This window comes from Crotalus tigris, unplaced genomic scaffold, assembly GCF_016545835.1.
Source record: "Crotalus tigris isolate CLP2741 ecotype Arizona unplaced genomic scaffold, ASM1654583v1 scf7180000017945.11477521024:1554073, whole genome shotgun sequence".
Classification (NCBI taxonomy): domain Eukaryota; kingdom Metazoa; phylum Chordata; class Lepidosauria; order Squamata; family Viperidae; genus Crotalus; species Crotalus tigris.
The window spans coordinates 1,432,048-1,456,820 of NW_024096737.1; the positions used below are offsets into that span (position 1 = coordinate 1,432,048).

Consider the following 24,773-nt stretch of genomic DNA (forward strand, 5'->3'; position numbering starts at 1 on the left):
GACATAGAGACTTGCAGCAGAGACTTTTTGCCAAAGAAGACTTATCATTCCAAGATGCCTTGAGAGAGGTTACTGCAGAAGAGGCAGCAGGTGGGGCAATCAAGAATATGAGGCCTATCAGAAATACTCCAGAAGCTGTGTCTGTGCACCAGGAGGGATTCCAAGGAAGCTCAGAAGAGGATCCTGATGAAGAAGTAGACCATCTCTACCCAACAAAAGAAGGGAAGCAGAGGGAAGGCAAAGAAAAGTCTTCAGCTGTCCCCAAGTGCTTCGGGTGTGGAGGTCACCACAAGAGGACCGACTGCAGGTTTCACTCTGCTATCTGTAGAGCAGTAGTTCTCAACCTTTCTAATGCCGCGACCCCATGATATAGTTCCCCATGTTGTGGTGACCCCCAACCACTTATATATCACTGGGTGCCAGGGGCGTGGCCAAAGAAAAGGGGAAAAAATGGCAGACAGCCTTGTTTGGCGACCCCCGTGAAATGGTCATTCGACCCCAAATGGGGTCCCGACCCACAGGTTGAGAACCACTGCTGTAGAGTATGTGGAAGGCAAGGCCACATTGCAACTGTGTGTCTGGGCCATCAGAAGGTACAACCCCGAGAAGAATTGCGCCTGAAAGGTACCAGGGTCCCCAGCCAAAACAGGGTGGGTTTCTGTGCTTCACGAAGAAGCATTTATAGGACAGGCACACACAAGCCTCTCTCCTCCTCTTAAAGACAATCCCCGGGCCAAACGGCAACATTTGGCGCGCTTTGCACTTCACGCATGTGTGCGAGTGCTGGCGCCAGCCAGTCTGGTCCTGGGCAGCTTGCAACTGCCCGGGACTGTTGCAACGTCCCAAGCCTGCCTTTGCAGGCTCAGGACACAACACCTTATATGCCAGAAAATACGGTAGTACCTAGGGGGTTATGTGTACATACATCTCTATAGAGAACTGAATGAGGAAGTCAAGGGAAGAAAGCAAGCCACGATGATGTTGCTAAATATTATGCAACTAAGATTTAAACAGCTTCCCTAAATGTTTTGACCAATGCTTACGTTTTGAATCAGTGTTTCTCCTATCAACATTCCGAAGATATCTGTAAATGTCACAGGCTGCCCAGCTCTCTTCTTTTTCCACAGTGCTTCAATGTATCGTTTCACTTTCTGGGGTGTAAGGAGTTTCAGTGGGGTGTGACTAATACTGTTCATCAACTCAACATTTATCTCCTTTGGCCCTTTCGCTGGGAAGTCTGGATGAGAATACAGGGTTGACATGTACCTATGAACAGACCAAAACAATTTTTTTAGTGCACATAAAATGGACCAAAGATGGTCACAAGATCTTCAATCAATAATAGTGATGAATGTAAGAGGAGGTGCTCTCCTCTACTCACAAATCCTGCTTAAAGAACAGGTGGCAGTCAGGGTTAGGGAGGACTTTGTACAACTGTAGGTTATGCATCAGCTATGCCCTTTTCTGGACCAACAATTCATATTCATAGTTCCCCTCACCCTAAGTCCTATCTTGACTATTTCAATGTGTTCTACATGCAGCAGCCCTTGAAAAGTATCCAGAAGGTTTAATTGATTCAAAATGTGGTGACCCAGGTGGTTTTTGGTAAGCCTAGATTTGCACATGTTACTTCTCTTGTGGGAGAATCAGTTGCTGAATTGCTTCTGGGTCCAATTCAAGGTGCTGGTTGTCATCTTCAAAGTTCTACATGGCTTGAGACAAAGTTATCTGAAGAACCATATTAGCAGTCATATCCACCCAACCCACCATAATGGGGAAGCTGGGAATGCTATGGGACCTTCTTAAGAAGGTCCATCTAGCAGGACCAAGGTCAATGGCCTTTTCTGTAGTGACTCCTTCCCTGTGGAACATCTTCCCTGCAGAGATAAGATTGGCCCCCACTTTGACACCCTTTTGCACAGCCCTGAAGACATGGTTCTGCCAGTGGGCCTGGGAACCCCAGAATGATATGAAACCCATCAAGTAACTGATCTGATTATTATCTCCAGGGGTGGTGGAAATTTATTGGTTTTTGAACTGATGTTTTATCTTTGTAAGCTGCCCGGAGTCACCAAGAGGGCATTGGGAAGCCATGTAATTTTTTTAAATAAAAAATATGAGAAAAGGGGAGGGGAGGAGAAAAGAGACAAAATACTGGTGAACCTTGGGAAAAATCAAGCTATCATTTTGTAAATTACAAAGCTTTGCATCTTTACATTTATCTAAAATAACTTATATCCATAACACATAATATTGAATAAAATTCTAATTGCTTATACTCAGTCCTCTGATTAAGTGGGAAACAGAATATGCATTTCTCTAATCTCCGTGTTTAAGATAATATGCTACCAGAAACATAGTCTTTAAGAGAGATTACTTCAGTTTAAGAATTCTAATTTTATCATTTTAAATTATATTTATTGATCCTCAAAATAAATCTGACAGTAATTATGCCATTTTTAAACCTCATTTTGACTAAGTTTATTCTGAAAAACTGATAAAATTTCATCTAGCGCTGTAACCTTTCTAGCTTTTACAACAGGAAAATATTGTTTGCTTATTGAATGTATTCCATTGTTACAACTGACTCTTCATCACTTATATTAGCTATCAATATAAAATAATATAATATTCCAAAAAAGAAAACAAACTAATATTATAAAGTTGTTTTAGTTGTTTAGTCTATTTTTACTTGCCCTCTTAGCCCAGAACTCAGATGCTTGCTGTGGCTCTCTGGGGTCTTTTTTAAATTTTGACAATATAACCTAAGCTACCAGAAGACTCAATCTTTCTTCAAGCAGTAAGAGAGCATGGGTGTCAAAGTTGCCGCATCACGTGACATGTCACGATGTATCATGACTTTTTTTGCATTGCCAGCGCTGGAATTGGCGCAGCCTTCGCATGATGCAACCAGCCCCTGGGCCAGCAAATTGACACCCCTGCTCTAGAGCTATCCCACCAAGCACTGGGAAAGCTATCTTCAAGGGACTGTGAATTTGCTTTACTTTATGCTCTAAGAACTACTTGTTTAGAAATCAATCAACTCCAATTATTTTAAGGATGCAGTCGTAATAAACAGCATATTTGCTTTCATGTTATTAAGTGATATTTTAATTTCAGTACATTTATAGTAGCCTTGAGCTAAACTGAAGTTTTGTTGCAGACAATTTCAGCTGATTAGTGAACCATACACTGTAAGTATAAGTTTAGGGCAAATTTGTTTTTATAGATTTCAATTTTCTCAAAAAGTGTAATCAGAACATTAAAAACCTAAGTTGCAAGCTTTTATTAACTCAGAAAGGTTTTTAAAACACCAAACCAAAGAATTAGAACTAGAACCACTAACTAAAAGCTGATTTAACTTTTTAAAAGATTTCGGCAATTTGTTTACAGAATCAAGGGATAAAGAAATATGCATAATAAGAGTAAAGTATTGTCTATTAAAATTTAAAAAGTTTTTTTTTAAAAAAAGCAAACTTGCCATGTGGATCCAGATAAACCACCAATATATGTTGCACAGTCTAAAATTCCAGATTCATACAGTGCTTTCATTACTCCAGAAAATCCCACAGTTGCCCGAAATCCACCTCCAGATCCCAAGATTGCTATCACTGGCACCTGGGAAAACATACAACATAGATGCTTTCTAAGGTATTTATCATGCAACAACACGAGCAAGACATTATATATTCATGGCAACATAACACGAATAGCACAATGTAACAGAAAACCCACCCACTCAAAAATCATTTGTTCATTCCTTGAACACAACCCATGGTTTATATCTCTCTTCATCCAGGTTTGAACACATATTTGTAAGAGCTAATCTGTATTTAATACTCTTCGAGGAAATCAGCTTTGAGGTTTTTGTAGTAAGAAAATAGGCTAAAAGTTTCTAATCTGTAAACACCTTTACTGTCCCTACAAATGACATGTGTTAGCATGTCATTTGTAGTTACTGTCTCTCTCTGCCTTATCCATGAAAATTTAAAAATAATTTTACTTTAAGATTTTCAATATATAGAAAACTAATTATTTGCTTGGCTAATTTGTTTGCTGTGCTGGCCAAAAACATTTCTGGATCGTTTAACAACACAAAAGTTCATATTTGAGCATTTTAAGCAATGATAAATGTTTAGGAAAATAAGAACACTGTGTATATCTCCCTGTCCTTTCCAGTTCCCATTTTCCCGCATATCAAGATGGCATGTCTCACAGATCAAACAAATGTTGCAATAAGTTTTCATAATTTCAGCTCAAACAAATCCATTAAAGTTATTAAAGACTACAGTTTTTTTAAAAACAACAACAAGCAGTTATATTTAGTTAATACTAGAATAACTAATTCTAACTAAATTAGTTAAAACTAGAATTACCTAGTTAGAAAAGCAAATGAAGTCTTAGCAATCATGCATAGCATTAAGTTCAGAACTTGATAAGAAAGTTTAAAGTGTTTTACTTAAGATTAAAAGCCAAAGTCTTCAACTGAAACAAAATGATATGATAATTTTAGCAAGTATTCCAGGTTTGGAGAACATCAAGTGGATTGCTAATAAAAGTATATGGAAACAAAAATTTATATAGAGTTGAAAGGTAAAAAAAATCTAACGCAATGTAGCTTTGGATCATTCTGGGGTCAAACTAAAGACTGCTGGTTATAAGCCATCCACACTTACATCACGAATGGAGGCCAAATCAGCTCCCAATAACTTGTTCAGATGATGCATTACTCTAGTTTTCCGCTGCTCTCGGAAGTGCTTCTCTTCATCACACAAAGCCATGCTGAAACGGAGGTCTGTTGAAGAGCTGTTGAGCAAAACATGGTTTTAGTCCTAAAATTCCTTCTTAAACAATTTAATCTATGCCAATAAAGTCCTGGTCAAGCATGGACTCTCTGTAATGCCACTTAAATAACAGTTTAATAATATTTAAAGTGTTTCATTTTTAAATATGGTGGTAGGCTTGCAGTTTCAAAAGGCTTAGACGAAGTGAATTGTCTGGATCCACTGCCATCAGGCTTTAGGCCAAATTATAGTAGCAAGACAGCTTTAATCATGCTTGTGGATGCATAGAAGAAGAGTCAGTCAAATTCAATGGAACATAACTACAGATAAGGCAAAATACAGGACTGCCAAATAAATATACGTAGGACTAAACTACAGCAATGTCCTACTTTGAGATCAGTAAGACAATACTGGAGAGCATCTATTGATGATCTTAATGAATTCTCAATCCTATGTCATTGTAGTCCAATAGTTTTTGTGATACAGTTTATATATCATAACTGCACAAAAAAGACATGCTATCATTTCTGCAATTATACTTGGTGAATACCAAGATTACTTACCAAACTTCAAGAGATACCTCCAATATGACTTCTATAACCTAAACAAGCAATGTTATAATTGTATCACAATTTTTGTCAACAAATTTGTGATCTATTGTCTTATAAACAAAGGAGTCTCACCTAACATTAATACTGCTACTAGTTTATTTTAGAGCAGATTTTTTTTCTAACTTTCCAGGCTTTTAAGGCCTTTTTTTTAAGCCACTACATTTTCCCCCCAAACACATTGTTATTTATATTTCATACTTTTATTTTATTTAAATCAAGAAGTGGTATGAACTATTTTTAAGAATAAACATATAAATATATTTCCTTGGTCTCACTATATTATCAATACAGTTGATATTATGTCATATTTATCCACCATTTGGATCACAAAGACTGCAGCAATAATTTCAAGTTAAGGAGAGGAGAGGAAAAGGGAGGGGACACAAAGGGAGGGGAGGGGAGAGGAGAGTGCTATATCTTATATTCTCTGGAACACATAAAAAAATCAATAGATTTTCCTAAGAAAAGGAATAATATACGACCATCAGTAAAAAAAATGTAATGGAATTATACTTCAGTTTCTCAGCGTTTATCATCTTATAACCAATGTAATATGATTTTTTGCAATGTTATTACCTATAATAAATAATACTGCAATATTCATAAGTAATCAGACCAATTTTATCTGGGAAGTGATTCTGAAATGCATTACTGAGAGGAACTGAAAAGAAAAACGGAAAAATATCAAGACCAGAGAATAGAAAAACTTGATAGGTATGTTTTCAAATCAAATTCATTCTTCAAAGTATGGCTATTATCAAAACTGGAGCAAATACTAGATTCAACAATTCAGTTATGAAAAAACTAGATGCTGTTCAATTAATATATGAACATGGTCTTGACACTACAAATGAAGGATTAAAAATGTGGAATAGCAAAATGTAAGTACACTAAAACATGGCTTATGGCTTCTCATGGATGGCTCAACACAACTGCAGATATCAATTATGTGTGTTGTGCATGCAGCTGTGCAAATTGGACTACAAAATAAATTTCATTTTAAGAAATACCTACAGCAGTCGCTTCAGCCAGGTAAATCCTTTATTTAAAAAATACTAAGATTAGCAACTTTAAAAAAGCTTCAAAGAGTAAAATAAAAGATGTGGTTTGACTCATGTCCTCAGCACATCAGTCATCATTTGTAATCTTTGTATTTTTCAACAGATTACATCATTTTCAGTACCAGAAATGTTTTAAGAGAACTAAAGAACATCATTTCTGTACTACTAGATTCTAGATTTTAGATCCTCTGCTTATAACCTTGGAAAGTGACCATTTTGAGACCAACAACAGTGAAACTGGCATGATAATTTTGGAACTTACTCTATTAATGATAAATGGAACTTGTTTCTTCTCCCCAATTTTCAAAGATGAAATGGGAAAAGTTGCTGTACCAATAGTCTCATCCATCACATAATTTGCATCCATAAGAGTAATCTGAAAAAAGATACACACTTAAACTGAACCTTTTCATATCCTACATAAATGTAAACAAGACTTTTTGAAAATGAAGCAAACATGCTTAGTAAACATAATTTTAAGTCAATTTTCAACATACATTGTATTGATTAAAGATCCAGACACACATTTCATTACCAACTTCTTTCACTTCAGGTCAACAAAGCAATATTGGTTAAATATTTTTACTTTTTTAATTGGCAGATCTGTAAACCTTTACCAGATATGGCAAAACAATTACACTTACACTATCCTAATGATAGCTTTGAAAAAATGATTTGTATTTTTACAAATTATTCGTACTAAAATTACTTACATTAGGATAACAACTAGTTCTTCAGGATGAATGGACCTATTGTATACCCATTAGTCATAAATTAGGTTGGCCAAACTGATATTTATTCCTGATGGTCATATGATATTTTGGTGATATTTTGTAAAAATACCAACTTCTCATTTTCTATACTAAAGGCAGGAGATAACATTATTCTGTTCAGAAAGCAAACAAAACCTCCTATTCTGTGGCAAAATTATTCCTGAGCTCAAGATTTTGCCTCTCTTTTAAACACTCTCCTTCCTATTGATTTGTCTTTTATCCTTTCTCAAAGGGGCTCATTTATTTAGAAAGGGAGAAATAAGTAATATTAGAAAGCCCATTTCAAGCTAGACTGACATTCAGAAGATATAGACCAGCTGCAACAAAGCGTGTATTTTTGAAATGAGAAATTCATATTGAAACTTTCTCATTCTGGTCTATATTATATTCTAGATGACCTATATATTTTATATGTATACACCTCCCTCTCTCTCTCTCTCTCTCTCTCTCTCTCTCTCTCTGTGTGTGTGTGTGTGTGTGTGTGTGTGTGTGTGTGTGAATCTTAGCTCTGTGATTCCTATTGTTTCTCATAATATTTTATACTTGTAAAAGCACTTTATCAAAAGAGGGATGGGCTTAGACTACCAAGTCCCCAAATCTCTGTTCACAAGATCATCTTATCTTGTCATCTTATACTCATCATTTTGGTCAGTGTTATTTCACAATGGTAGAAAAGGTGCTGAGAAAACATGCTGTCCAACTTAAACCTCTTAGATTCCCCAGTTTAATTTTTTTTTTCATTTTCCAAATGCCTTTTTCTCTTTGCACTCTAGGTCTACGTTTGCTTGAAATTTGGACTATATACTGTAACTTTAGACTGAAGGAGTCCCTCTGCAAGGGAGACTGGTGGTTTAGAAATATGACAGATGGATGGATGGATGGATGGATGGATGGATGGATGGATGGATGGACGAGAGACAGATAAATAAAGAGGAGACTAATGTGACTATGTACAAATTCATGCCATGTAGAAAAGTAAATATCAGGCCTTAGACTGATACTCAATGTGTATACACGTGAATTTTTGTGTGGAAATGTTTCATTAAGGAAGCTTTCATTTATAATAGAAAGTCATAGAGCAAAATCTAAACACACTACCTCTGTAACCTAGGGTATTTAGCACAGGGGTCCCCAACCCATGGTTCACGGCCCAGGACTGGGTCGTGGGGTCTTGGCCAGTGGGCCATGGAAATGGCTGGCCAGTGCATGGATGCATGGGCACACATTTCTCCCAATTGCGCTAGCACCTGCAGCCCTGTTTGTGCATGCGCATGGGCGCGAACAGGAATGCTAGCGCAGGGCAGGTGTCTGCAGCCCGTTTGTGCATGCGCCGCTAGCCTCTGTGCACAGCCATTTGCACATGAGCACGGCGTCAGAGCATGCCACATGTGCAAACAGGGCTGCTAGTGCTGCGCCAGAGTGCGTGGGCCCATGTGCACACACACACACACACATACCAATTTTGAAGCAACTCTCCTTCCCTCCAATCCTCGAGCCCAGAAAGGTTGGAGATCTCTGATTTAGCACACACTGCCTCTTTTGACACTGCATTTAATATTTTTAATATAGTATCCACACCGCATGACTCCTTTTCCCTATAAATATTTGTACTAGTACCTCCAGAATATTTTCTTGGTTGGGATCCAAAATTATTTCAAAAGTTTCATTCCACTCGGGATTCACATTGTTGTTGATATGCTTTGTTTTCTTTCTGCTGTCTGGTGCTGTGGGAATAAAGAGCTCCACATAGGGGTCAGGAGTGTCTACTGTAATAAAATAAGAACATGCAGGTATCAGCAGTAGTTTCACTGAAAATTTGAAGGCGGGCCATAACATCAGATTCCCTAAACTGAATCTTTACAAACCACATACTGTTTAATAATTGATTTCTAAAGCGATACTATAAATCTATATAAAAGTTTTATATGATATCTATTTAAAACTATATACCATATAAAACTATGAAAAGTTATACTACTCTTGCAGTAACATAAAGTGGCCATAAGTTTGGTACAACCATTATTCATCTGATTAGCTTTGCTCAGTAAGGAGAAAACAACACGCTAAAGTGAACTAAAGTGAACCAGTCAGTAAATAGGTCCAAAAAAGTACCCCTTGTATTAAATATAATACTATATAAAGAGAAAAGGTAAAGGTAAAGAAATCCCTGTGGATTTCACTTTAATAGTTGTTGTCGACTTTATGGGGGGGGTCTCATTTCCATTTCAAGACCATTTAGCCTTGACAGTTCCATAGTCGTGTGGCCAGCATGACATCACGGAGAACTGTTACCTTCCCACCAAAGTGGTACCTATTTATCTACTTGCATTTGCATGCTTTTGAACTGCTAGGTTAGCAGGAGCTGGAATGAGAATGGGAGCTCATCCCGTTCTGTGGCACTTGGGTGTCAAAACTGAGTTTTCAGCTTCCCAGCTGATAAGCTAAGTGTCTTAAATGCTGAGCCATCATGTCACCTTTATGTAAAGAGAAAGAGTACAGACATTCATGCATATATCAGCAGTCAAAGTTTGGCTAAAACACTGCCCAAGAGCAAGCATGCTAATTATAGTCTTATGCTAATCAAAGTATTTATATAGCAGTGTGAAACAATGACCTATCTCTTCTGTAGGCAAGTACACGTAGTTCTCGACTTACAACAGTTCATTTAGTGATTGTTCAAAGTTACAAAGGCTCCGAAAAATGTGACTTATAACCGTTTTTCATAGTTATGACCTTTGCAGCATGCCATGATCACATGATCAAAATTCAGATGCTTGGCAACTGGTTCATATTTATGACCTTTGCTGTGTTCCAGGATCATGCAATCATCTTTTGAGAGCTTCTGATAAGCAAAGTCAACGGGGAAGACAGATTCACTTAACAACTAACTTATCAACTGCAGTGATTCACTTAACTGTGGCAAGAAAGGTCATAAAATGGGGCAAAACTCACTTAACAAATGTTTCACTTAACAACAGAATTTGTAGGGCTCAATTGTGATCGTAAGTCGAGGACTACCTGTATATGCATCTGCTCTCAACTTAAGAGTGTCAGGAGATCATCAGGTGGGAAACTCCAATACAGAACTTTACAGACATATGTAGTCACTTTGAATAGCTGTATATGAAGTCACTCTGATAGTCTCATTAACGTTAGTCAGTGTATGGGGATTTTCATCCTATATCTGAATAAGAAGCTTGCTTGTTTTATAGTTAAGTCTTTTACTGCCCACAAGGTATGAACAGCTTTCATCATCTCTAAAAAAAAGCTAGTCCTAGGCATAGAAAATTGTGAACCAAAGACGAGACATTTTCATCCCAATGATGTCATCTGGATCAAAAGATTCACTCCCTAAAAACTTTGGGGTAAGAGCTATCTGAAAGAACATTCATGTTTTGCGGTCATCTCTGCTTGCAGGAAGAAGAAAGTATGAGCAACTACAGTGTAAATAACTCCAACTTTTCCCCTGAGTGTTGGCAGTTTTCCTGGGTATTTAGCACAGGTAATGCTCAACTGGGAAGAGATTGTGCTGGAGATTGAAGTGGCAGCAGGTGAGAATAATGCAGGGAAAGCAGGCTGTAATAAGATGCTATGATCATGGCACAGATTGTGATGTAGCAGAATGAAGTCTTTTTTATTAGCTTCCTGTCTCATACAAAGTTTCTTAACTTCCAGTATGAAAATTTCTCCAGAAGAGTGACCAGCAATATACATCATCAAAAGTCAAAAGAATATTCTAGGAATAAGAAAGTTTTAATAGATTTAACACATTTTAAATAATTTTCAGTGTGGTGATTTTATAAAGCAGACATTGTTTTTTTTTTCCTTTTCTATGTGGACATCTCCTTATGAATTGCTGATGCCTGCTTGCTGATGCCTGCTTGCTCAAAGCTTGAACAATGGAGCATATTCATGTTTTTAGATGAGTACATAGTAAAATTGGACCTTATCTTTATTTGGCTGGTTGAGTTCCACTATCATAAAGCTATTCTGCTTTTAAATCAGATGCCTTTTTAAATTTTATTTTACACATAAAATAATTAAAAGGTATGATTAAAAATATACTGGGGTAGAAGACTGCAATTAAATATACTTAAAGGTATCATTGCAATCAAATTCTGATCTCTAGTTAATTTTGCAACCTTAGCCCTTGAGAAAGTGCGATGTAATCAGTTTCAACAAGCTGTGTAAAACAGGGGTCCCCAACCCCCGGTCCGTGGCCCGGCACCGGGCCGCAGCATACTACCAACCAGATCATGCAAACAAGTGAAGCCCCATCCGCTGTATGCAGGCAACACACGAAACCACACCCCCTCTGGTCTGCAGAAAAATCTTTCTCCACAGAACCAGTCCCTGGTGCCCAAAAGGTTGGGGGCCTCTGGTATAAAGATTGATGGCTTGTTGACTGGTTGACTGGAAAATACATGTTTTAATAGACTGTTTCAGTATCCATAGTTTCCAGATTTAGTACAAACAACACTTCTTTTACAATTACTAACATTCAAATTTGTTAGGTCAGATCTAAATGTGTATTTTTGAAAAACAAAAAGGGATTAATAGAATCTTCTAATTAAGCTCCTAAATAATCTTCTAGTTTAACTGCTAACTGCAGCAGGGATTAAGACAATTTGTTAATAACAGAACTGAAGAATTCTCAGTTCTGTTATTAAATAGTAGAGGAACTCTACTATGGGCTTAATGAAAGTGAGGCAATAATAGGAAAAAACAAAGAAGTATTCTGAGTGACGAAATGTGTTTTAGTTGAATGCATTTTTTGCAGACAAAATTTATGGGGGGAAAATCAGGAGAAATTATTTATTTTTATTTGTTAGATTTTTGTTCCACCTTTATTATTTCAAAGGTAACTCAAGGTGGTGAACTTATATAGTACTCCTTCTTCCTATTTTACCCACAACAACAAACCTGTGAGGTGGGTTGGGCTGAGAGAAAGTGACCCAAATTCACCCAGCTAGATTTCATGGCTAAGGCAGGGCTACAACTCAGTCTTCTGTTTCTATGCCAGCATCTTAACCATTATATCAAACTGAAGGAAAAGAAAAAGAAAAGGCAGCTGTTTAGATAACTTGTCCTAAAACCAGAAACATAAATCAAATGATAAATAGCAATAGCACTTAGACTTATATACCGCTTCACAGTGCTATACAGCCCTCTCTAAGCAGTTTACAGAGTCAGCATGTTGCCTCCATCAACAATCTGGGTCCTCATTTTACCGACCTCGGAAGGATGGAAGACTGAGTCAACCATAAGCCGGTGAGACTCAAACTGCCAAACAGCTGGAAGCTGGCAGTCAGCAGAAGTAGCCTGCAGTACTGCATTCTAACTACTGCGCCACCAGCGAAAAGAATCAATCCAAAACATTATCAATGTTCACAGGGAATTTTTTTGTTGTTGTTGTTGTTAATTGCGAAGTCGTGTCCGACCCATCGCGACCCCATGGACAACGTTCTTCCAGATCTTCCTGGTCCTCTACCATCTTCTGGAGTCCATTTAAGTTCTCACCTACTGCTTCAGTGACTCCATCCAGCCATCTCATTCTCTGTCGTCCCCTTCTTCTATTGCCCTCAATCTTTCCTAGCATTAGGCCCTTTTCCAGTGAGTCCTTCCTTCTCATTAGGTGGCCAAAGTATTTGAGTTTCAACTTCAGGATCTGGCCTTCTAAAGAGCAGTCAGGGTTGATCTCTTCTAGGACTGACCGGTTCGAACGCCTTGCAGTCCAAGGGACTCGCAGGAGTCTTCTCCAGCACCATAGTTCAAAGGCTTCAATTCTTTTGCGCTCAGCCCTTCTTATGGTCCAACTAATTTTTTTTTTTACCATAACTCAACTGAATATTTTCCTATAAACAATTGCAACATAGATTGCACTATGTAGTATCACTGATATCTTATTACATCTTTAAATCTTTGTATCATAGCAGAGGAATGTGTGGTTGAATAATCATCTTAAAAAGACTGAAGAAGTCAACTGTGTAACTAAACAGAACTCATTGGTCAACATTCCCCCTTGAAACTGTATGAAAAAGATTCACCTGCACTCAGGATGATGTCAGAGCAGGCTTCTAGCACCATCTTTCTCCTTAATAATCAACTGAACACACAACGCATTGCATGGGCACATGACCATTTTAAGAAAAAAGATGGTAGTGTTGATAATCTGCACAACATTTACAAGCCGTTTTTACAAAAATAAAGCCCAACTGTCATCTACCAAAAGTAACTTTCCTCTTCCCTCTGCTTCAAAAACGTTGTCAGAATACACCCATTGCCCATTTCATATTACTGTGTTTTATGGTTTATGCACCCTTGAATTCAAAAGTGAAGTGGTCTTTCATGAAAACACTACTTGTAATATTCCTGTTTCTAAGAGAGAAAACCAGTAAAAAAAAGTTCTAAACTGTAGAATAATCTTCTCTGAAAACCCCAAAGGGGAGATTCCAGATAAAACATTTCAGGGTCATTAAAGATTAGAGCTGTCAGTGACAAAATTACCCACTCCATAGTTCCTTCAACCTCTATCTAGACTTTTCCTTATCTGGAAAGCCTGGAAGAAAAAAAGTGTTATCAGTTCTGCAAAGGCATTGTAAGTTTGTAGCCCTAAGAATCTCCAACCATAAAGCTCTAAAATGATTTGGTATCAAATCTGCAGTGGATTTATGTATTTAGTATAGCACATGCATATTACATTTCAAATCTTTGAAGCAGCAAAAATTAATTTGAAAATCAGTCATACCTGAAGAACATACCTCTCTAAAGTCTTTCATGTGATAAGAATTGAATAATGCAATACAAATAACACTACAGTGATACTTACGCATATCTCCAAAAGACCCTTTGGTGACATTTTTAGCTTGCTTAACCGTCACAATGAATTTGTGTGAATACTGATGTTCTACCTAAATGTCAAAAAAGCAACTGATTAGGAAGCAAAAGAATTATACCCAATAGAAAAGTAACAGCTCTTTACCGAGTTTTCAGCTAACCTACAGTTCTCCTTTCCTCCCCCAACGAAAATTAAGTACACACCAGAACATACAGCATTGTGTATTATGAGGTTATTTTCTCTTTAGCTTTACTGAAAATTCAGATCAATAGGTTACACTGAGCACAGCTGACTGCTACCACTCCTATTCATTTGTGGTTCTTTCCTTTCTCTTTGTCTTTGAGTTTGAGTTTCATCATATTAACTCTCCTCCCCTTCAAGCTCAGGTACTGTTCAAATATATCATTAGTCAGCAAGAGCACTGCACAGAAGTAGACACAATACTGATTTTACAAGAGTCTTTTAGATACATCTGCAGTCTTTTAGTTTCATTTGCAGGCACATTCCTCCCATAGGAAAAATATTTTTTTATTAAATTAAACTGATTAAATACAGTTTTTACAATGCCTAAGTATCATAGAATGCTATACAAAAAGATCTGTAATTCAGGAGCATATAGACTTACAGTTGATGATAACAGTCAGAGCAGATCCTAACAATGCAATTGCTTAAGGGATTGCTGATAGACTCCAAAGAAATGCAAAGGAAAACACTATTGGATTGCTCAGGGGGGAAAAAAATCACTTTCTTTCAAACTATACTGCAATAATCTGCTCAGCAGCATGATTCCAGCTAATTTTTTGTTGACTTCAGTGAACCGGCTGATGCTCTAGCCCTTTTTTGCAAGGCCCAGGACGGACCTCAAGAAGTGCATGGAGGCCACTTCCGGAAGTCTGTTCTGGGCCTGGGAGGCCTTCCCAGCTCAGAACGGACTTTAAGAAGTGGTCTCTATGCACAGAACCAGTTGCTCAGGTATTTGATTCCCACCACTGGTGGTTAAGAAGTGGAAGGAAGGAAGGAAGGAAGGAAGGAAGGAAGGAAGGAAGGAAGGAAGGAAGGAAGGAAGGAAGGAAGGAAGGAAGGAAGGAAGGAAGGAAGGAAGGAAGCTATAACCACCTCACAGCATGTGTGAAGACAGAAAAAATATTTTGGCAGGAAAATGTTGAAATAGATTTGGTGAGGAAATGTCCTGGCATGATTTTAAAACAAATCATAGAATGGCAAATTATTTTTAAACTTAATTCTTGGAAGAAAATGATCATTTGCATAATAGCAAATTTGCATAAAGTGAGGAAAACCCATATTTATTTATTTATTTATTTATTTCTAAAATTTATATGCCGCCCAATCCCAAGGGACTCAGGGCGGCGTACAAAATTAAAACAATAATATGACAATAAAACAATAAAATAAATACATTCATACAGCGTGTCCGATCATATCCCGCCCCCGCCCCGGGGACATCAGCCCCAGGCCTGCCGGAACAGGAGAGTAAATATTGTTATATTTACGACTTGAACCCTTTATCCAGAAGATGGCACTCAGAGCTTATGTCATCCTTGAACAATGTGACTATTATTTTTACAACTTGCAATATTCCACTTCCATTCCTTTTGCCCCTCTAACTCAAATCTCAAATATAAAAGGGGGGGGGGAGAGAGAAAAAAAGCCCTTATTGCATCAACGTTGCTAATGAATTACTTTTTCAGAATTGTTACTTATCTCAGAAGGATATGACTGCCATAAGAGTCAAACCTACATTACAAATAAAAGAAAATTCCGAGAAAGTAAAGGATGTTTTTAGAAAAACATTATGATGGATTTGGTGGCCTTTTTTGCTTGTTTTGCCAACTATTTGCAAAGGATATGGATACAACTCAAGCTTAATTTTTTTGTCTGACCACAGTTACAGAAATATGGAATTTATTTAGAAAACTTGCGCATTTGAGAGCATGTGATAATTTTTACAGTAACTGTTGAGTTGCTCCCTTAACGTATGAAGTTAAACAGCCAAAACACTAATTCACAGATACTGAAAACAAATGCTATCACATTAAAAATGATTCATCCATTTTACTAATAGGTGTTTCACTTGCTGTCACGGATTAAAGAACTAGAGACACTAATAAATATTGAAGGTGAAGTTATTAAATGTGTACTTTTTTAACAAAAAAGTTTGTTTTTTTCAGAGATTACTCAGAAAGCCCCACTGATATGAACTGCTGAAAGGAACTACCAATACAAGATAATTTGTGGTGAACTCCTGATTTTAAAACTCCTTATCATAGACGATTGAGCTGGTGATCATCATTACTACTAATATTATGACCAAGTGTGCTATCAAAGGACCGCAAACAAGACCCACTAGTTCTTGGTGCGTGTATTTCTGCCTGTGTTTACAACTGTAAACTGTGTTTACAATTAGCCCTCACTTACCAACTGCTTTGTTTAATGACGTTCAAGATTACAACAGTATAAAAAAAAACAAATCCTTGCATTTACAACTGTTACAGCATCCCATGGTCATGCGATTGCCATTTCAGTGCTTTGCAACTGGTATGCATTTATAACTTTTACAATGTCCCACTGTCTTACAGTCACTATTTATACGCTTCACGACTAGCTTCTGACAAGCAGAGTTAAGGGGAACTCAGAAACAAAATTGCACTTATTAACCACAGAGATTTGCCTCATAACCAAATTTGAAGTGAGCCGGTCATAAGCCAGTCATGGTTACAATTGCCAGCCCCAATTGTGGTTGGTAACTAAGAGCTATGTGTATTCCAAAATACATCCAGACTAAATTATACATCAAAAAACAAAATAAACAAAATGAACCAGGAAGGGATAAGTACAGCAACAACTTTCAAGAGATACAAATAATTGTGCAAAACTGAGCAAATAAAGAATAATGGATAAAGAAATGAGACAAAATTGACCAGAATGAAATGTTAACGTTGTCCAGCAAGATAGGAAACCTAGTAATCTTCAGCTATCTGGAACTATAACTCTTGCAATTCCTTACCAATTATTCCAGTGAGTGCAATTGATAGAAACTGAAGTCCAAAGATTCAGAAGAGATTTTTCTTCTTTCTTGCATGTACACAGTGGAATTTCTTGCATATATATATTGATGTTTTCATATGCTTAATGCTTTAGGGTTCCTTATTTTATAAGAACTACCGTATTTTCCGGCGTATAAGACGACTTTCTAAACCATGAAAATCTTCTCAAAAGTTGGGGGTCGTCTTATATGCCCAGTCGTCTTATATGCCGGAAAATACCCCCATGTGCGTCGGAGGCCAGCCAGCTGGGCTGGGAGGGGAGAAGCAGTGCCTTCCGAGTGGGAGCTGGCGCTCCGGCCATGCCCCTCTTCCGTGTGATGGGCTGCGCGGCGTGGAAAGGGGCTCCCGCGACCCCACCGCTGTGATGGCGCTCAGGAGGCTGGAGGGGCAGGCAGGTCCCGGGGAGGTGGCTGGGAGAGGGCAAGAGGTACCGGGATGAGGATGGGGGGCTCCAGGTTGGCAGGTGTGAGAGTGCAGCTGGCAGCTCCGAGGCACGCGGATCCTCTACTCAGCTTCCAAGGCCCCAGATGTGCCACCGCTTGGCTCTCCACCAGGCTCTCCACCAGAGCCTCCCCCCCTCCCCGGGCAATTGTGCGGAGCTGCTTGTGCATCCTTGGCAGCGCCTCCCCCCTTCAATCTCTCTCTTCTTCCTTCCTTCCTTTCCCCTTCAATCTCCTTCCTTTTCCCTTCAATCTTCCTTCCTTCCTTCCATCTCCATCTCCATCCCTTGGCGGGTGTGAGAGGGCAGCCGGCGGCTCCGAGGTGCATCCGAGGCCCCCGATGTGCTGCTGTTTGGCTCTCCACCAAGCTCTCCGCCAGAGCCTCCCCCCTCCCCGGGCAATTGTGCAGAGCTGCTTGTGCGTCCTTGGCAGCACCTCCCCCCTTTAATCTCCTTCTTTCTCCATCTCCATCCCTTGGCGGGTGTGAGAGGGCAGCCGGCGGCTCCAAGACGCGCGGATCCTCCGCGCAGCTTCCGAGGCCCCGGATGTGCCGCCACTTAGCTCTCCGCCAGAGCCTCCTCCCCTCCCTGGGCAATTGTACGGAGCTGCTTGTGCATCCTTGGCAGCGCCTCTCCCCTTCAATCTCTCTCTCTCCTTCCTTCCTTCCTTTCCCTTCAATCTCCTTCCTTTTCCCTTTAATCTTCCTTCCTTCCTTCCATCTCCATCTCCATCCCTTCCCCTTCAATCTCTCTCTCCTTCCTTCCTTCCTTCCTTCCTTCCTTCCCCCTTCAATCTCCTTCCTTCTCCATCTCCTTCCTTTCCCCTTCAATCTTCCTTCCTTCCGCTTCCCTCCCCTTCCTTCCCCTTCCCAACATTTTTGAGCAAGGAAGAGTAAGCTTCTCCACCGAGCATTGCTACCGTATTTTCCAGCGTATGACTTTCTAAACCATAAAAATCTTCTCAAAAGTTGGGGGTCGTCTTATACGCCCAGTTGTCTTATACGCTGGAAAATATGGTACATGCCTTTTATTGTATTTCAGCAACTTAAAAGTAATAAAGAGTTATTTTTAAGGAATTATAATTTCAGAAACAAAAATGCAATAGGATAATCACTTAAATTTTAAGTTTGCATTTGCAAAACTTGGGTGGAAGGTGCTTCTTTACAAATATAATGAGAAAAAAATTGAAGACTTTCAAGTTAAGAATAAAACCACTGCTAGGAGCTACTGTACATCTTGATTATTTTAATTAATATCTAATTTCTCTTTCTCTCTGAGCCCAAAGCAAATAACACAAAGATGCAGAAAGTTAATCTGGTAGGCAACCTAGTTGCTGTTGTTGTTGTTGTTGTTGTTTTAAAAAAATCTCTTTCTTACATAATGGGAATTGACACATTCTCTATTACAGCATGGAGAGCTCCAGGCATACATGGAGCAGGATAGCAGTTTGGTGGAGAGCTCAAATTGGATTTTCTGGTCTGCTAAATATTCTAACATTCTGGAATGAGTTATCAACTGTGGTGCAAAAAGATGACTTCCTTCTACAATATGGCCCTTCATATGCATAGTCAAAGATATACAATTTATGAATGTTGATTACTTAACTTACTAACTAGAAGAATTTTCCTTTACTAGAGCTGAGCGAAACAGGTAGAAGCCGCTCTGGGTAACATTAACCCAGTGAAAGTATAGTCAAAGTGGATTAGCCATGCTGTTTTGTAAGCATCAGCTGCTGTTGCACTTAAAATAATATAATGACTGTAAGCTTGTGGAAAAGGTTACAATCATCAGATATAAAGGATGCATAAGGAATTGAAAGTTTAATCAAGATATTTCTTTTGCAGCTTCCTTCTCTTTCTAGCATGGCTCCTTTTAGTGATTTGCTGCAATCACAGCTTGCTGTCAGTTTGGGTCAGTTTAAACAATATTGGCTGCAAACACCCAAATAAACAAATAAGCAATCAGGATTCAGGATTACTTGGGACTTCTTGACAAATGCCAGATTCAAATAACCATAGCAAACCATGGAAGGAAATAAAAAAGCTTGCTCTGAGGGAAGACAGAGGAAATGGGAAACTAGAAAAGGTTGCCATGTTCCTGATTTCCCAAAGACAGCTTCTAGACTGAAAAAATGTGAAATCTGAATTGGATCACAGTTACCTATTTCAAATGAACCCCAATAACTTAATCTACTTTCTTTCTGAAATAAATAAAATGATTTGCTAGCTCCCTAAATAAATATAAGATATATTTTGTTAGGAGTTGGAGCATCTCTGCAGTGTAAATGGCAAGAACTTGTTCCAGGACCCTGGAATGCTTGGATATCTAAATATTTTAATTTCCTATAGAATCAATTCCATAGTGCAGTTAGTACACTTTCTTTTTTATAGAATTTCTAGCCTTCAAGCAGTCAATTTGAGCTATTTACTTTAACTCAGTGCTTTTCAGTTTTATTTCTTATTTTAAATGATTCCGATACGATCATGCAGGACCCGATACTGTTGCCATATTTAAAATAATTATTTTGGGCAATCAAAATTAAAAAAATTATCCACTTACCATAATCTGCTGATATGGATCTATACTGGACATTGTAGATTCAGTGGCTGAGTCTGTAATAGGATAAGAATTATGCTACTTCTTGTAGAAGTAATAGTTGTTCACAAAACAGCCTCCAATATGAATTTCTACTTTCTGCAAATTCTGAAAAATAACATAAAAATATTTATCCTGTTGTGTAACACATTTCTAGATTAAATGTCATAATCTCTTAACCTCACAGGTCAAATCATTGTTGAACCTGACAAGGATCCTATTGCCTTTATGGCAACAATGGCAGAGAAGGAACAAGCCAAGGTGTAAGGACCCACCCCACTTTGCATCTTAAGAAGACAGAACTCTTGGAATAATTCTTCCAACAGGAATCCTTTATTAAGAAGAAGTGGTTGCAGGCGTGCTAGACAGGACTTGGGGTCCAAGCCCTCCATTCAAGGTTTTAAGGGGTTCCCCAGTAGTCCCACCCAATCAACCCCCCTTCCAGTGATAGTTTCAGGTATCACAATTCCACCCCCTTTTTTCTTTCTTCCGTCTGGATGGAGACTTCAGATAACTACATGAAAGGCAAATACCCTTCTTTGTTATGGTAAGGTTCTTTGGTGCTAACGCTTTGAGGTTACAATAAACACACATTCAGCATTCAGCTCCTTGAAGTATACTGAAGGAAGTGAGGGCCATAAAGCCCCTTTGTTCTCCCCCTTCTCTCCCTCTTATGGCAGAATCCAGAGAAGGCAGAATTGGGAGTTTCTATATTTGATAATTAAAGATGAAATATAATTGGATTCTGACATCCGGCCCCTCTTAAAAATAAGAGAGATCCACCTGAAAGAAAACACAAGTATAAAATTTAGTCAGGCTTGTTAGGATACTCTGTGTGAAACTTCTTCAATAGCTTCGGGGCTCTGACATGACGTTTATGGACCCACTCGTTTTGTGAGGGAGGGAGGTGTTTCCAGGCAACTAGGTACTGAGTTGCTCCATGATATCTCCTAGAATCAAGGATTTCCTTTATTTCGAAGTGTTGTTCACCCTCCACCATGAGTGGAGGTGGTGGTGGGGGGATTTTTGGCTGTAGAGGTGACTGATGCTCTCTTTTCAGCAAGCTGCAATGAAAAATTGGGTGTATTTGCCTGAGATTTTTGGGTAATTCTAATTCTACTGTTACTGGATTTATGATTCTTTTAATTGGAAAAGGTCCTATATATTTTGGTCCAAGTTTTTTACAGGGCTGTAGGGACTTTAGGTATTTTGTAGATAAGTACACCATTTCTCCTATAATGAATGGTGTAGGCTCAACCCTTTTTTTATCGGCTTGTGTTTTGTATGTATTGCAAAATTCAGATATTTGAGATAGGAGGAGCTAATTTATTAGGTGAAACTGAGAAAAAGTTTCTGGTATGAGATTCATGAGTATTGCAAGCTGGATGCTAGCCCAGGCAGGGCAGAATTAACATTTCTGGGTGTTTCTGGATCATTTGTTTTGAGATCAGTTTCATTCTGAAGACTTTAGAAGCTGGCTCCCTCCAGTTCAGATTTTCCAACTCTTAATTCTAGCTATCCCTTTTTTATTATTATAAATCATATCTCTCCATCCTAAAACTCCTACAGCTAGCAGGAATTGTGATTTAAAAGCAGGTGTACCCTATACCTGTACCCCCCCCCAAAAAAAGAACACACAATTACATTATATATACACAATCCCAAAGTGTCAACTGTATTTTTTTAAAAAACATGCTAAGTATTTTACTGTATTTCTTAAACAAGGAAAATAATGTCTGGGTTTTTGCATTTTCCCCTTTTCTGGTAATTATTTTCTTATATAAATTAGATTAAAATAAAATCCTAGGAAAGTCTTGGCTGGTGGAGCTGATCAGATCTGGTTTAGGAACTTTTCAATCAGTGAACTAAAGCAAATTAACTTTTAATGATGGGAAAATTTCAGATCATTATTGTACTGGTATTGGTAAAATAACAATTCATTATCTCACACTGCATTTGAAACAGAAACTGCATTGTTGTGCATCACTTTGTGATTTGTGTTAGCAAACCAATTTGCTAGTCATGAACCTAGCTATCATGATTTGTAAACCATGGATTAAGGCTTAACAAGTTATGAAAAACAACAACTGTAATTTGTGGCATACAGTATGTCACTATTTAACAAAGCATGCAACATCATGATGCAAAGTCAGGTCAAATTCTACATTAGAATTCTAGTAAGTATGTATTCTCTCAAAGGAACATTCAGTAGCTGGGAGGTGACCTATATTTGGGCCCAGGCAGTGGAATCAGATTATTTGAGGGAATAAGTGGTGCTCTCCCTTCTCAACGAGCCAGTCTCAAGCCTGACAATTTTGGACAACTGTCCAACTTTCCCTTTTTAGGGAATGTGGTCAGATGATGACCTTTGGTGATTTGCTTAACAATGTCACAGTGTTGGCAATTCTGATCCTAATTGTTAACTTTAACAATGTCACAGTGTTGACAATTCTGATCCTAACTGTTAACTGAGGACTATCTGTATTAGGCAAGGAACCAATATGATAAAGATAACAGAGGAACCCAGAAAAAGCTGATTGTCTTGACCCATTTCATCTGAAATTCAGTATGGACACAGCATTAGTTGTACTTCCTGATGACTTCTGAATGATCTGGGATAAGGACGGTGCTCTATTCTGGTGCACCTTAATCTCTCTATGGTTTTTAATACCATTAATTACAGTATCTTTCTGATACTGTGGATTTTAGGAGTTGGTGGCACTGTGTTGCAATGGCTCTCAGCAGTTGGTTCCAATCATGGTGATGTGAAAAAGGTGTCATACCCACAGCCTCTCTCCTGTGGGGTGCCTCAGGGTTTGACATTCCTTCCCCTCCTCTTTACATGAAACCATAGGGTGTATTAAACTGTTGAAGTCTGTTATTATCAATATGTGGGTGATATCTAGTTATACTTCTCAATGCCATGCCAGCTAAGTACTATTGTCAATTCCTGTCTCAGTTTCTGGAGGCTTTGTGGAAAAAGATTGGAAAAATTAACCAGAATGATGCAAGAACCAAGCATTTTGGAATATCACAGCAGCAGCCTCCATAACATCATAAATAATTCCTCACAACATTTCAAAAACATAAATGTGGAATAGTTACCCTCAATGTCTATCTTTCATGCTTAATATTATATGATACAAGAAGAAACATTCAATGATGTAGCATATCAAGAAAACAGCTTTAAGTGAAGGACTGCAGAGACAAAATACTTTGCATAACAAATATTTCTGGAAAAAATACATGTGTAATTATTTAAAAAACTGCATTAATAAACCAAACTCAATCTAATAAACTAATCAAAATACATTACAATGAAAAATTGAATAGAAATACCTTGTATGAAAACACCTGTCATTGGTAACATGCAGTGAACAGGTGCAAATGATCAAAATTAAAATATAAGCCATTGCTGTGCTTTTAGAAGGGACCACCTTTTACAATTAATGTATAAATATGGGGGAAGGCAGAGGGAGAGAATTATTGCTTCATCATCTGCCTACACATATGCTTTAAAATGACACTTGTTACCAATAAAATAGCCAGGCATTCCTTCAGTGAATGCTAAGCATGATGTGGACATTGTCAGAAGACGTTAAACATCTACCAAGCTATCCAGGTGTCAGCACTGAACCTGCAGTGGGATTCAATGCAGATAAAACTACTGCAGATTACACATTAATTATTTGATGGCAGCAAATTTCCATAGAACATCCATTCAGGAGATGCAAATAAGTGTGGAACTCTAAGTGCTATGGAATTGTATGGAAAGGTAAGGGTCAGCTGGAGAATTTTGCAATACACATAGTTGTACTGTATTTTGGGCTTTCATTGATATCAGAGTGAACCCTAGAGAGGGTAGAGTAGGACCACATGAGCAGAAACTATTCGTAAATCTGCATTGTCTGAATGGATCTTCAGTCTATGAAATCTAGATGGGGCTCAGAAACATATGTCAGGAGAAGTACAGTCATTTTCTTACTTAATGAAAAACTTATGCTCCTTTGAAGAAACCACTGCATAGCTGCAATCTGCCAAGCTCAGCAGAAATCAACGTTTATTCAGTATAGATCTCATTCTTGTTGTTTGCTCTGAAAAATTCCCCAAACAACAGGCAAGTGAAAGGGGTTCCATACAGCTGAAAGACAACTTGTATACTTGGTGCAATGTAATTGTTTGATTGATAATAAAAATGTCTGGGCCTGCTTACAGCTTTGACAAAGGAAAACATTTAGTTACCTGACTACATTTTTCTTTAAGAATGAGAGCTATGCAGTCTAACTGGTCACACAAGTCACGACTGCCAATTTGAAGTGATAACCATTTAACAAGGTTTCTCATATTACATTAGACAGGGTATTACACAATTAACGTCCTGTGGCAAAAAAATGTAAATGTACTTCCCTGGTAAATCATATGTTGAAATATATGATCTGATTAGATATTTCAGTAGACCTCGATTTCTTAAGTTATAGCTTCCCACCTTGTAGACAAAAGAAATGCAGCAAGTTGAAAAGATGTAAGGTGCATTTGAAGAATTGAAAGAAGAATATATGGATTTTTATTATTTTAGGTACTGAGTTGAATTGGCTGAATTTCCTCCT

The 24,773-nt window shown here is 38.2% G+C and overlaps 1 protein-coding gene across 3 annotated transcripts in view; it reads right to left on the bottom strand.

Annotated features, from left to right (window-relative positions):
* Window positions 1–24,773, bottom strand: part of PLA2G4A (phospholipase A2 group IVA) — a 73,562-nt gene that overhangs the window by 37,713 nt on the left and 11,076 nt on the right. The window contains exons 1-9 of one of the 3 annotated variants that reach the window (XM_039345193.1): window positions 20,131–20,190; window positions 14,059–14,140; window positions 12,153–12,273; window positions 8,847–8,995; window positions 6,719–6,832; window positions 5,348–5,385; window positions 4,677–4,806; window positions 3,482–3,618; window positions 1,044–1,266 (exon numbers count right to left, since the gene is read on the bottom strand). In XM_039345193.1, coding sequence (XP_039201127.1) covers window positions 1,044–1,266; window positions 3,482–3,618; window positions 4,677–4,806; window positions 5,348–5,385; window positions 6,719–6,823 — 633 coding nt within the window. In that variant the 5' untranslated portion in view covers window positions 6,824–6,832; window positions 8,847–8,995; window positions 12,153–12,273; window positions 14,059–14,140; window positions 20,131–20,190. Of the gene's footprint in view, window positions 1–1,043; window positions 1,267–3,481; window positions 3,619–4,676; window positions 4,807–5,347; window positions 5,386–6,718; window positions 6,833–8,846; window positions 8,996–12,152; window positions 12,274–14,058; window positions 14,141–20,130; window positions 20,275–24,773 lie in introns of those variants that run through there. The other 2 variants (XM_039345192.1, XM_039345191.1) reach the window with 2 other exon arrangements.